Here is a 14,718-nt window from a genome sequence, read left to right on the forward strand (position 1 = left end):
GAGAGGCAAGGTCTGTCTTGCATATTTTAGATTGAACATTATTCACTTTAGCGTCTTTGTAAAAATGTTCCCAAACTTTCCAAGTCCGATGTCGGTTAGCCATGATAGCATACTGTGTACAGCTGGTGCTGACGTCACGTCTGACCCGGATTAATGCTACTGCTCATCTGCGTCTAGTAAGAGCAGGTAGCAAGCAGGAGGACGAGGGGCAGACAGTCAAAACGAGCGGTTGAGACAGTTTTGCAAGAAAAAACAAATATAAGACTGATAAATATTATGTAAAACTGACTAGTCGACTATTTAAATTAGCCGTCGACACTTTTTGGCTGTCGACGTAGTCACTACTAGTCAACTAATCTTGGCAGCCCTACTTTCAAACCCTTCAAGGAGGAGATTTTGATGCCACCTGGTGCTTCAGTGCATGTGCTATTTTTTCTGCTTGTATTTACCAAGGACAAGGTAAATTAATTAATATCGTTTTATTGGCACAGAGCCTGGAGCTCATAAACCCTGCATGGAGAACTTGTGATTTCTAAATCACATTTGAAGACCAGATTTGATATCTGCCAATTAAGGCCGTTTATCATGTTGCCTCTACCAAACGTCTAACCAGTCAGGTGAAGCCTGGCCTCTCCCTCTCTCACCCCTCCCTCGCTCAGAAACACTCCTCCAGCCTACCGCACAACCAGCAAAGATGTCATGCAAAGAGTGCCAATTCTCTCAGACTAATGTCCTTTTTTCCCCTCTTCATGGGCCACCTTAGTGTTAAAGCAAAAGACAAAGAGGGAGTTAAAAGGCTCCCTCCGAGGCTCAGCTGTGCTCCCTCCACCCACCCACTCACATGCATGCACCTTTAAGGCAATGGGAGAGGGAGGCCGCCGCTGCGGAGAAGGAGAGGGTTTATCCCACACGTGTGCAAGGCGAGCAGGTTGTATAGTAGGCGCAGGGACCAGTGTGCGCAGTTTGTGTGTGCGGGTTTCTGTAGAGGGAAGATGCGTGTGCTTGTTGCTCGCCGGATTGAGAGAGGTGGAGAAGAGAGAATGAGTTCCCAACGCAGCTAACAATCATCGGCGTGCGCACTTTTACGAAAATTGACCCCATCCTCTCTTGGAGACGCATTTTCCCCTTCCATTCAGTTTTGGACATTTGTGATTGGTTGTTGATTTTTTTTTTTTTGTTGGAGTATTTTTCAGCCTTTTATTTCCACCCTTTCTTTTTATCTTTCTTTCTTTTTTCTTTTTTCTTTTTCTTTTTTTTAATTTGTTTGTTCGGGGAGCCTGGGTGTGCGCACTGCCACTTTTCCTCTATGCGCCTCCAGCCTCTGCGTCAGCAACCGCGGATGAGCCTCTCACCTGGACCGGAGAGCACGGAGTCGGACTCCCTCATGTTCAACGCCCGGCAGAGGTCCGACACGGGGGGACGGCTGTGCTGCTGAGGCCCCGCGCGGTCCACCTCCAACGCATTGGGATCATACGTTGCCTCCTGCTGCACCGCAAGACCATCAGCTGCAGAAGAATTTCCAAACCTCCTCCTCTTCATCTTCTATCCTGGATTGGGCGAGAGAAATCCGCACAAGAGGAGTAAATAACAAATGCACGCGTGTCCCCTTCTTTCATCGCAAATGACTTGTTGAAGACATAAAAGAAAGACAAGGAGAAAGAGTGCAAGGAGAGAAGCAGAAAAAGCCTAAGCTTGGATATTGAAAGGAGCGGGGCATGTGGATATTGGCTCTTATCTTTTCCCAGTGCATCTTGAATGGTAGGTGCCGAGAATATGTCTTTTACATGCTTGGACTTTTAAGTTTAATAACACGTCACATGCCGTGCAGGTAGAAGTTATCTATCCAATTGTTTCCAACGCATTTACAAATATCTTCATTTGGGGGTGGGGGAGGCTGTTGCTATGTTTAGTCTGAGAGGGTTTATCTGTATTAACCTTAAACTGTAAAAACGTTGATCTTTTATGCATTTTTAACCTTTCACAACCTTTAATCAAATTGAGAAATGTAGCAAGCAGGAAATAGAGGGCTTTTATATGTACAATGGGCGCAGCATGCATTACAACATAAGATGTACATATATTAATTGTTAATATTAACCCCCACCCCATACCCAATTTGACATTTTAGTAAATTCAAGGCCTTAAAGAAAAATCTCGTCAATATTAGTTTTCTCTGTCTCAGTATGAAAACTGATAATTTCTCGTTTTTGTAATCAAGCAGCACTAGGCCTCACTCTGCTTTTTAAAACATAAAGAAGCAAGCATTGAATTTTATCGCATTGCATGTGGAAACACACAACATATTTTAATTATCAATTGTATCTGTGGCTCCATTTTATCAAATATCCAATTAGTTTGAAACCGAATGTGTAGAATAATTTGAACATTGCACGTTCATTTCATTGAAACCAATTTCCAAATAGCTATCCATTTGAGTTGATCAATTAGAAAATGTACTTCATGCAATTGTTAATCATTTTATCGATTAACGAATTAACATGCACATATTGCGGCCTTTTTGTTTGGATGTCTTCTAGAAAAAGGATTATAGGCTAACCACCCCCCCCCCCAACCACCATCTCTTCCATTGCACCCGCCATATTAGAAGCATAGACATGGAGCCATTTGGAATTGGGAAGGCAGGCCCTTTCTAATCTTGTGTATTTGTTTTAATATAAAAAATAAGCACTAAGTAGTAATTGTGTTTTTTGGTGGCTGAGGGCGAAGGATTTTATTTAAGGAGGGTGTGTGAAGAAGGGGGGCAATGAGGAGGACAAGGGGCTTTAGAGTAGGGAATGCAATGAGGGGGGATGCAAATGGCCTTGAAATGAAAATTGGGGCACTTAAAGGTGGTTTTTGTAACAGTGTGGATTAGAATTAAAGATGAAACATGTTCCAGGAAAACCATTTTGCGGCCACGCTGAAAACAAAATTGTAGGCGGTTGTTATCCTTCGGAGAGAAGGGAGTGAATGCGATGACTGTGGTGCACCAAAGACTTATTTAAAACCGCGAGCAATCGATTCCTAAGAGAAATGGTCACGACACCGACGTCCATTTTAAATCGAAAACATGTAGCGTGTGAGTGAGATCACCGTTAGCTCTTTTCCTTTTTTTAAATTTATTTTTATTTATTTATTTATTTATTTTTTTAGTCTGAGTGTTGCAAAATGGCTGCTGCTAGAGACATCTACATAGTACGTAGAAACTTTCAATGGCAGCAGCAGCAAGACTTCCTGATGGGCTGCAACATTCGTATCGACTAACTCGGTTCATTTGGCAGCAACCTTTTGCTGTTATTCATTGATTACACTTTTATTTGTATGTGTCTAATATAGAATTACAGTCGCTTTCCTTTTTCCAAGCTTAGCTTAGCTGAATAAAAGGACCAGAGGTGCTATAAAATATTAGCACCCTTTGCTCTCTGATCCATCTGAATAGCTTACATTTGGACTAATCTTAACAACGCTGATATCAGGATTTTGAACGAGGAGAAATAAATGCTTTTAAGGCAGTGCTCTTGTACAGGATGCTGAGGTTGTCTCTATGGAGACCTGCTTTAATGAGTCCATTGCATTGTGGGGTTTGGGCTGCCCGAACACTGCACTGTGAGGAAACATTCACCGTCGCTGAGAGTAAAATATGCTGTGAAGTTCTATTTAATGGCTTTGAGCTGGTAAACTGCTCTGTCTTAAGAGTTCATCCATCCATCCATCCATCCATCCATCCATCCATTTTCTTGATCGCTTATTCCTCACAAGGGTCGTGGCAGTTGAATCAAAGATCAGCAGTGTTTTCCATTTATGAAGGAATGAAATATTTTCATCTTTCTGGGTTGGGAGGCATAAGAAAATCAACAAGCAACTGTATTTATGCGCCACCGAAATTCTATTAGTTTCAGCTATAAATTTTCATGTATCTTTGTGTATCTAGAAAAGCTTTAGTAATTGTAATAGTGGTAGTCCCCATCAGTCATGTGACACGTCCCCTACTTATTCAAACCCCACAGCATTGTGGGCCATGTCAAATGTTATTTTTAGTATTTGCTTGGGATGTTAAGATATCCAAACATCACAATACGGTATTATCACGATATGAAGGTCACGATACGATAATTATCGCAATATTGTGGGGGGGTTGGCGGTATTTAAAAAAAGATCAAAATATTGTAAAAAAAAAGAGCTCATACTAAAAAAAGCACAACATTGTGCTTTTGTACATAACAGCAATGCATATGAACCACCTACAATCTCTAATAACAATATTTAGGCACTTACTTGCTAATGCAATCACACATTGATTGCTTCACAAGCAAATTAGGTTCCCCTTCATCTGACAATTACCATAGATTTTAAACATAGAAGGCCAAAACATCCAGAATGAAAATTAAATTGCACTAATAAACTAGCCACTAGAGGGTGCTAGAACTGCACAAACCTGACTTTTTTTAACAGATGCGTTCCTTTTAAATATTGTGAACATGACGACAACGATATTGTGGCAGTTATAATATCACAATATCACGATATTGCCCTTATCGTTACATCCCTAGTATTTGCCACAGGCTGCTCAAAATGGTTGGGCAGCCGCAAATGGCAAATGTGTTTCTTTGATTACTTTAACATAATGTGTTAATTTTGTGCTCACATTTTTTTAATGTTATCCTTGTCAGACATCGCAGCCAGTGAGCTGAATTGATGGTGGTATTAGAAGTTAAAATTCAAAAGGGTGTCTAGTAGGGATGTAACGATAAGCACAATATCGTGATATTGTGAGATTAAAACTGCCACAATATCGTCGTCGTCATGTACACGATATTTAAATGCCACACATCTGTTAAAAAAAGTCAGGTTGATTTCCATTTGTTCCGTTCTAGCACCCTCTGGTGGCTAATTTTTTAGTGCAATTTAATTTTATTAGGGATGTTTTGGCCCTTCTATGTTTAAAATCTACACTAATTGTCAGATGAAGGGGAACATAATATGCCTGCGAGGACCTCAATGTGTGCACCATAATATAATAATGATAATAATAATATAGTAAGAAAACAACAACAACAACAACAACAACAATAATAATAATAATAATAATAATAATAATAATAATAATAATAATAATAATAATCTCGGATCTTCCTGGGTGGAGTTTGCATGTTCTCCCCGTGCCCGCGTGGGTCTTCTCCGGGTACTCCGGTCTCCTCCCACATTCCAAAGACATCCATGGCAGGTTAATTGGGCGCTCCGAATTGTCCCTAGGGTGTGCGTGTGAGTGTGGATGGTTGTTCGTCTCTGTGTGCCCTGCGATTGGTTGGCAACCAGTCCAGGGTGTCCCCCGCCTACTGCCCAGAGCCAGCTGAGATAGGCGCCAGCACCCCCCGCGACCCTTGTGAGGAATAAGCGGTCAAGAAAATGAAAATGGAAAATAATAATAATAATAATAATAATAACATAACGATGTTGTGGACAAAAGCACAATATTGTGCTTTTTTTTAGTATGACCTCATGTTTTTTACAATATTGTGACCTTTTTTAAATATCGCCAACCTCCCCCATAATATCGTGATAATTATCGTATCGTGAGCGTCATATCGTGATAATATCGTATCGTGACATTTGGATATCGTTACATCCCTAGTAGGGGTGTGAATTGCCTAGTACCTGACGATTCGATTCGTATCACGATTCACAGGTCACGATTCGATTCGATACCGATTAATCCCGATACGAATTTATAAGTCGATTGTTGCAATTTTTTTCATTCAAATTTAGAAAACACTAATCAGTAAGCTTGTAGAGTGTAAGATTTATATGAAAATGTATTATTTATTTATCTGAAATTTCAGTCTTATAGAGGTTGTAATCTGTTTCATGTTTGAACAGCATTAAAATAAAATATTAAGGCTTAATGTTCCGTTCATATAACATTCTTCCATGCTCAAGGTGTGAATCCTAAAAAAAAAAAAAAAAAAAAAAAAATCGATTCTGCCGATAATTGAATCGATTCGAGAATCGCGCGACAACCCACAGCAAAACAATTCCTCCCATTTTGACAAGCCATCAAAAGAAAGTAACAAGCAATGCATTCCTCTTCATATTGTGCTTTGCTTTACGGACTGTCATATCATGCAGCTATGAACAAGCAGTGAGTTTCGGCCAGCTAACTGGCTAACAAGCAAAGATGTTCTGTGTTTGGCCTTGCTAGCAATATGTCCAAAGAACATACTATGTCAACATTTCTTCAAAAATAGGGTTGACTTCTATGGCAGTACTCACAGACACTTACAGGGTATCCTGTGTTGTAAACATTTTGTTCAAGTTGCGGTTCATATTCTCTGACTGCTTTCCGTAGCACAAAGAAAGGAAACACGTGAGTGGGTTGCTAGCCCTCAGCACGTGTGATTTTCTGTCGGGGTTGTCTTCCTTAGCCTTTACCTCAAGAGGCTTACAAGGTTGTGGACGAGCCCCTCTATCTGCTTGGCCACCAAACCCCGCCGCTTCGACTCCGTCATCATTCCAGTCCTAACGCCAAACATGGACGCTCTCTGCAGTTATGCAACGCCAGCTGGATACATTCCAAAGGCACTGCTTGCGCAACTTCGTCCGCAACGAGACTATCTACGCCAGGGCAGGAAATCCAACATCGGTCTCCGCCCTCATCAAAAGGCGGCAACTTCATCTGCTTGGTCACGTGGACCGTCTGGATAACTCGATACAGGCAAAACAACTTACTTACTGACGCATCTCACACTCCTCCTCGCGACTGGCGCCTCCCCCGTGGATGCCCAAGACTCACCTGGGTAGCACAGGTGGATGCCACCAGCCCTCTTTCTGACCTTATGCTTAGAGCCCAGGACACAGACAGCTTCAGACGACTGGTCGCAAAGGCCACCTCACTGGCCATGCGATCACTACTACTACTACTGTGGTCCATATTAGTTGCAGATTCGTGTGAACCAACAAAACACTTGCCAGGAAATTAATGTTGCCAAGAAACCTAATCCAGGCTCAAAAAATACCAAACAGCATTATGTGGTAACATAAAATTGAGAAGTTCGGGTTACTGCACTTGACTTGTACACGGTTGGCACCAGGTGCTATTATAACCCAATTACAATCAGACAAAACAATGTTACGTAGGAGAGGTTGCATTAGGGCCAGGGGAAATGAGGTCTGTGTGGTGTCTTTTGGTGCACTCTGTCACTTCACATCCATTTAGGTTGGGCTGACACAGTCACAGCAACAAGCCAGCCCCTCAGTTGCCCATTAACATCAACAAGCCAGTCAACACAATGTAGGCCACTGGGAAACAAATGTTTTCAAAATGTCCCGACAGACCAGAGACACTATATTTTGTGATGCTATAATTAACTATTCAATTAATGATAATGACTTTCGACATGATTGTGACAAGATGTGATGAGATGAGTAATTTAATCTGGCCATTGCATGCAAGCCTTATTCAAAATACAGGTATAGTATATTTACTTAGTATATACAAGTGAAAACAGTGCTGCCGCCTCAAGTGAAAATTTAAATGCTTTATTTCTGATGCTTTTTAACTCTTCACACCTTTGGGGGGCAAGCAGTGTCCAGTACTTATTGATCATTGGGGTCTTTTTACGAAACTATTTCACGTACAGTCCATGTTTTAAGACATCTGGGAATTGTTTTAAATTGTGGAGGGAAATGCAGAATATGCCTATTTTAAATCTATCCACCGCTGGATGCATTGTGATTTCTAAATCAATATGGCTTTACCCTTTCTATATGGAGCATTTACAAATGTTTAATCTCGTGTAGGGACATCCATTTTGTCAGTGATGTATGGTTTGTTGTTCACACTTCACGAGTTAACACACTTTTGGTCTTGATCTCCACTTTGAAGTTGTTTTTCTGGAAATGTATTTTCAAATTTAAATGTGTCCCGCTTGTAGCAATTGAAAGAGGGAGAAAATACATCCTCTGAGCGGGATTTCCATTAGCTCAAGAAAGCTCGGAAAATATTCCGACCTCACAATGAAATGAAATGAAATGAAATGATGTTCAGGAGTCATTGGGTTGATGAAACCAACAGCACCACATCATCTGCAAAAAGCAGAGATGCAATGCTGAGGCCACCAAACCAGGCCCCATCAACGCTTTGGCTGTGCCTAGAAATTTTTTCCATAAAAGTTATGAACAAAATCAGTGACAAAGGGCAGCCTTGGCGGAGTCCAACCCTCACTTGAAAATAATCTGAATTACTGCCGAAAATGCGAACCAAGCTCTGACACCCCTTGTACAGGGACTGAACAGCCCGTATCAGGGGGCTTGATACCCCATCCTACTGAAGCAACCCCAACAGGATTCCCCGAGGGACCCGGTGGAACGAAGTCAGGAAGCCTACTTGCTAGGGATGGTACGATTTTTCAAATCCTCTCCTAGTTTAGGTTGCTGCGCAACTTGCCGACGGTTGCTTTGACTTTGACTGTTTTGAATACAACTTGCTAGTGATGGTACGATTGTTTCGTATTCCCTGCTCACTTGTATCACCTCGCAACTTATGCGGCTCCTGCAGTGGGGCATCAGCTGCCTTGATGTTGTTTGCTAGCATGGATATTGTTTGTTGCACCAACTGCTAGCTTATGACGGCACACACGACCACATGCATGTTTATTTGATTGCTTTGTGGTTTCGTTTTGCTGTATTTGTAAAGTGGCTAGGTGTGAGGCTAGGGGCCACCTCCATCTCCCACATGAGGTCTTCTGCTCTCCACACGAAGTCTGCTGCGCTCCATGTGCGGAGCTTCAGTTGTTCCGCTGGTGAAGAGGCTAGGTGCAGCCTCCTCTCCCACACGAAGTCTGCCGCTCTCCACATGATGTCTACCGCTCTCCATGCACAGAGCTTCGTCTTGTACCACTGGGGAAGAGGCTAGATGCAGCCTCCTCTCCCCCGCGAAGTCTGCCGCTGTCCACGCGACTTCTGCCGCTCTCCATGCGCGGAGCATTGTTTTGTTCCATTGGTGATGAGGCTGGTTGCCGCCTCCTCTCCCACACGAAGTCTGCCACTCTCTACATGAAGTCTGCTCCCCTCACTGCATGGAGCTTTGTTTTGTTCTGTTGGTGACGAGGCTGGTTGCTGCCTCTTCTCCCACATGAAGATAGCAGCCAGTTGAGTGTGCACACTTCCTGTGCGTCGACTGATGGCTGCTATGGAGGACGCTGTTAGCTGTCAGCACTGTGGTAGGTCCTCCTAGCCAAAAGAAGGCCGCACCAACTGCTGTCTTGACTGTCGCGCAGTAGATGATGCTGTTGCGGCAGTCCGTTCTCCTGTACCCTCGACTGCGGCTGATGTTGTACCTCGGAAGGACGCAGCGGTTAGCCAGGGGCAGCCATCGTCGTGGAGCCAAAGCCCGACCAACCCGTAACCCCCCCCCCCCCCCCCCACCCCCCCGTGGGACCCGTGTCGTGTGCTGAAGGTTGGATCCTGAGTGCAGATACAAATAACGCTTTAACTATTTATTCACATCGAGAGGTGTAGAACAAACTTGACTAGACGAGAAACAAAGAGTTGCACAGAGAACAGAAAGCAATAATCCGGCAAAATACACACAATTCTCAGACTGCACAGTGACAGTGAATCGATCTGATTGGTTGTAGCAAGTAAAAGACTAAAGAACGACATCACAAAGGTCCAAACAACACCTTAAAGGATTAAAGATCGACATCGCATAGCCTCAAACTAGTTGAAACTAGATGATAGTGACATCAGTACAAAACAGACACTTGACCTCACACCCAACAGGTTGCCGTCTCCATTGCGATCTCGGGAACTTGTTTCCAGGACTCTGAGGATGTAGGTGACGCTGCACCTTCGGCAATGGACTGTGTTTCCACTGCCCACACTTCTCCTCCTTCTGAGTGGGTTTTCAGCTGGAGTGGATTTGGGACAGGCTGTTAGGCTTTGCGCTTTCCAACGTTTAAAGTTGGGTCCCTCTGCCTTTTCGCAGCCTCCTACTGAGTGTGGCCTCTCTCAGCTGAACTACTCCTCAGTCTTGTTGGATCTCAGAGTCTCATCTTTTTGTGACAGACCTTTGTTCCTGCTGGTACAAATCGTGTATTCGTCCTCAGCTCCCGACGGATTCACCCTATCTGAGGGGTCTCGTACTTTACCGCAGGGTGTTACCCTGCTGCATGCTAACTATGTCAGACGTGTTGTATACGGTTGACCTGGGAATGGTTCACTGTCATCGAGGTGATGGACGTTTACTTCCTTGCCCCGACTGCTCCTCAGCACAAGAGGCTCTCCTCTTTGCCCACAGGGACCGTCACTGGCGGTTCCGGGTGCTCCCGTTTGGAATATCATTCTCTCCCGGGGCGGGGGTTAAGACGTGGCCGAATGCCTATTTTTTTTTTTTTTTTTTTTTTTTTCCCCCCAGGGTTTTGTATGGTTCTCAAGCATACCCCACTAGTCGTCTCACTAGTTGCTCCTCCGTCGATGGACGGGGATGTCGCCTCTGTGAGTTTTGGTTTCCAGGGTCCTCGTGACGTCGCTGGTATTCGGTGTTCCGTGCTTTTAAGCACCGCCTACTGGCGGTCGAAAGGGACGAAATAGAACAATAGTTACGAATGTAATTACGGTTCTATGAGTCCGAATCAATTTATAAAAGGAGGAATTTATAAAAGGAGGAAAACATTACCGTCATGGTCTGTAATCCCTCGAGCTCTACAACCCGGCCATCTATCAGTTTTCGGACAGAGACAGAAGAGAGAAGGCTTGGAGAATTGTGTGCAAGGAATTTAGCATACCTTGTAAATTTACTTGTTTATTGTAGGAGAACAAGATTGGCTGAAGTCCCAGGAAAGAAGTGGAAGTACTCTGGTGTCATTGAATTGGGCGTCCGTCAGTGTTTCCGCCATTCATATTTTGCCATTCGTCAGCGAAATGAGCGTCCGTCATTGACTGACTGAAAAGGTCTGTCGGTACTGACGTGGTTATTTATGATTACATTAACGGATGAACACCCACTCCCGCGAGCGTTATTTTGCTGTGAATGAATCTGATTTGCCGTGCTTGCAGACATTTACAAACAGTTATGAATAACATAAATGTCCACATTTAGGCCACTGCGCGGTCGCAATGTGCAAGCCGTCTTGTCGAGACCACTTAGTGGCCAGTTACCATTTCAAAGTCATGCCAACTAGATGGCAAGTTGCTAGACACGGCAAAATAATCATCGCGGATGGTATCTGTCATGAGAAAGGAGCACGGCCTTGTTATGTTTAACACCATCTTTTATTCCAGCTCAGTCAACAACAACACATACACATTTCCGCACGAGGCTCTCTTTTTTTTTTTTAATAAACAACAATTACTTTTCTGAAATAAAGTCACCACCACCTAATTCCTCTTTATTAACTATTGCATACTTAAGGAAAAATCAGACATCCTTGGGGTAGACTGCCCTCCGCCTGAATAAGGGATTTTTCTGCCCTTTACATTCCAGAATGTTTTTTTTTTTTTTTTCTCAACGTAACCAAAAATAAACTGTCTTTGAACATATGAACATAACATATCAGCCAAATGACACGACCAAACGACCCTCAGTCTTGGTACCTGAGAGGAAGTCTCACCTCCCGACCTCTTGTGGTCTTCTTCGTGGGTCTCAATGGAGTTGTCGACTGGAGAGTAGACCCTTGACCAGGAACTGGTGATGGCTGGATCAATGATGACTCCTTCGGACCAACCCGTGCCATGTCTGGAGAACTGGAGACTTGACTTGGTGAGGCAGGTTCAGCTCCCGGCTGTTGCAGTTGCTCCTCGATGCGTGCAGCTCCTGGGACGGCTTGGAGATGGCGCCTGTTGCGACGCAACACCGCCCCGTCGTCTGTCTCAACCAAGTAGGATCTTGGCTCCGCTGACTTGCTGATGACTTTAGCTTTAGCTCTTACACCAGGGGTGTCAAACTCATGTTAGCTCAGGGGCCGCATGGAGGAAAATATATTACCAAGTGGGCCGCATCGGTCAAATAACGGTATATAACTTAAAAACGGGTGCCGTAAATTATACGCAGATTTTTGCTATTTGTGGGCCAGCCCTAAATTACGGAGCTCAACTGTCATGATATTGTTCCAAAAAATACAAAATAAATAAAAAAAAAATATATATATATATATATATATATATAAATGCAAATGGAACGCGGCAACGCTGAGTTCTGGACATGTTAAATCACATGCGTTGCATATATATTGTTCCCAGAATGCATTGCGTGGCGCAGTTGTTTTATTATAACATTATATTACATTCTATTATATTATTATTATATTATATTACATTATAAAGATGCTAATCCTTGTCATATCTATTTGTGTTACGAGTAATTGAATTTGTGTCGTATTTAACACGTTTGTTGGTCTATGATTAAAAAAAAATAAATAAATAAAATAAAATAAAAAAATAAAAAATAATAATAATAATAATAATAGTAATTAAACAAACTGTACCTTTAAGTTGTGTGTAAAATAATGACATCCTGGACGATTCCCCTGTACAAGTTGCATTGCTCATCTGAGGACTGCTTGTGAAATTACAAATTTTATATATTTTGATTGTGGCCGGCTGATTAATTAATCCAACATTACTATTTTATTTTTTTTCAAGCTTTACAAAATCATCTCGCGGGCCGGATTAAACCCCTTTTGCGGGCCTGATCCGGCCCGCGGGCCTTATGTTTGACACCCCTGTCTTACACCCTTTCTCCCCATCGATCTTGACCCTGACGTCACACCCAGGAAGAAGCACCGGGAGTGGGTGAGCTGAGTGTCGCCGGTCGTAGAAGAACCGATACTTCTCCTTTGTAGCGGCATCTTTCACGATGACCTCGTGCTGACCTCGTGCGTCGACTGGACATGGCAAAAATGTCTTTTACAACCCCGGAACTGTGGTGCGGATTTGTCGTCCCATCATAAGTTGGGCTGGACTGGCACCGGTTGCAGCAGTTGGTGTAGCCCGATAAGACATCAAGGCTAGGCAGGGGTCAGGCTGCTTTAGAATGTGTTTAGCTGTTCGAACTGCTCTCTCGGCAGCCCCGTTGGCTTGTGGATAATGGGGACCGGAAGTGATATGGGCAAACCCATACTTCTGCTTGGATTCTTGAAACTCAGCTGATGTAAACTGTGTTGCATTGTCACTAACCAGTTCGAGTGGAACTCCCCATCTCACAAACATGTTTTTTTTTTGCCTATAACCTGTCTGCTCATCAACATAAGAGGAGCGATTTCGATGTCTCTTGAATAATAGTCCACTACGACAAGAAAGTTTTTCCCATCCAGCTCGCACAGGTCGGCTGCAATCCTTTGCCATGGACCTGCAGGCAAGGGAGTTGTCATCAGTGGCTCTCTTTTCTGTGTTGGTTTGTGCTCGTTACAGAAGCTACATGATGTCACTTTTTTAGTGATTTGAGCTCCTATACCTGGCCACCAAACCGTTGCTCTAGCTCGCTCCCTACACTTTAGTCAGGCCCTGGTGCCCCTCGTGTAGCTGGTCCAGAACATTCGATCTGAGTCTCGTTGGAATTACAATGCGATCCTGGTACAAACCTAGACCGTCAGGTTCTGACAGATGTGCCCGAACTGCATGGAATCCCCGCAGGGGTGAGGACTCTGCCATTCTATTCAGCCATCCATTACTTATGTGTGTGATCACTTTTTGTAGTTCAGTGTCATTTTGAGTAACACTATGTATTTCCTCAAGTTTAGCTGACTTGATGGGCTTGCTCTTGAGCACAGTATTTACATAGGCTTTAACCTGGCTATCCATGTCTGACTCATTGTGTCCTTTCATTGGGTGTCTTGACAGCTCGTCCGCTACCGCCAGCTGTTTCCCAGGAACATGTTCGGCAATGACGTTAAACCTCATGAGGCGCATCAACAGTCTTTGACACCGTAATGGAGCTTTGTCAAGGTCTTACGTGTTGATCAGTGGAACTAATGGCTTGTGGTCTTTTTGCAACCTAACACAACCCATGCCCTGTAGGTACCTAGCAACAGATGCCAAGCACTCCACAATTTGTGCGTACCTTTTCTCAGCCTCATTGAGGGTACGGGAACAGAAAGCAATCGGCCGTAGCTCACCTTCATGGCCGTGTAATAGTGCGGCGCCCAGGCCATAGCTGCTAGCATCCGCACTAACCACCGTCGGTCGTCTTGCATCATAGTAGCCTAGGGCAGGTGCTTCCACCAGCATCGCTTTAACTTTGTTGAATGCGTGCTGTTGAGGTTCCTCTCAGATCCATGCGCTCTCCTTTTTGAGCAGGCTTGTAATTGGGTGTAAAGTCGTGGACAAGCCTGGTAGGAATTTGCCAACATAATTTATCAACCTAGCACCTGTCGAAGCTGCTCTACGTTTGTGGGGCTTGCCATTTTGGTTAAAGCCTCCACTTTGCTTTTGTCTGGCTTCACACCATCCACACTAATGATGTGGCCGAAGAACAGTAACTCAGTCTTTCTGAAATGACACTTAACTTGATTGAGCTTCAGACCTGATGCTTGTATAGTCCGTAGCACTGCATCCAGGCGTCGTTTGTGCTCTTCCATACTCGATCCAAAGACAAGAATATCGTCCATGACGACAACTACTCCATCCATGACTTTCAGTAGAGTGCTCATTAATCGCTGAAAGATCTCTGGCGCTGATGTTATCCCAAATGGTAGACGCTTGAAACAGAACCGTCCCATTGGA

The 14,718-nt window shown here is 43.7% G+C and overlaps 1 protein-coding gene across 4 annotated transcripts in view; it reads left to right on the forward strand.

Annotated features, from left to right (window-relative positions):
* Positions 1–696: 696 nt before the first annotated feature.
* dscama (Down syndrome cell adhesion molecule a) overlaps positions 697–14,718 on the forward strand; it is a 703,869-nt gene continuing 689,847 nt past the window's right edge. For 3 of the 4 annotated variants that reach the window (XM_077504132.1, XM_077504133.1, XM_077504134.1), the window contains exon 1: positions 708–1,758. In XM_077504132.1, coding sequence (XP_077360258.1) covers positions 1,716–1,758 — 43 coding nt within the window. In that variant the 5' untranslated portion in view covers positions 708–1,715. Of the gene's footprint in view, positions 1,759–14,718 lie in introns of all 4 variants that reach the window. The other variant, XM_077504141.1, reaches the window with a different exon arrangement.

The sequence above is a fragment of the Festucalex cinctus genome, chromosome 18 (genome assembly GCF_051991245.1).
Source record: "Festucalex cinctus isolate MCC-2025b chromosome 18, RoL_Fcin_1.0, whole genome shotgun sequence".
NCBI classification, from domain to species: domain Eukaryota; kingdom Metazoa; phylum Chordata; class Actinopteri; order Syngnathiformes; family Syngnathidae; genus Festucalex; species Festucalex cinctus.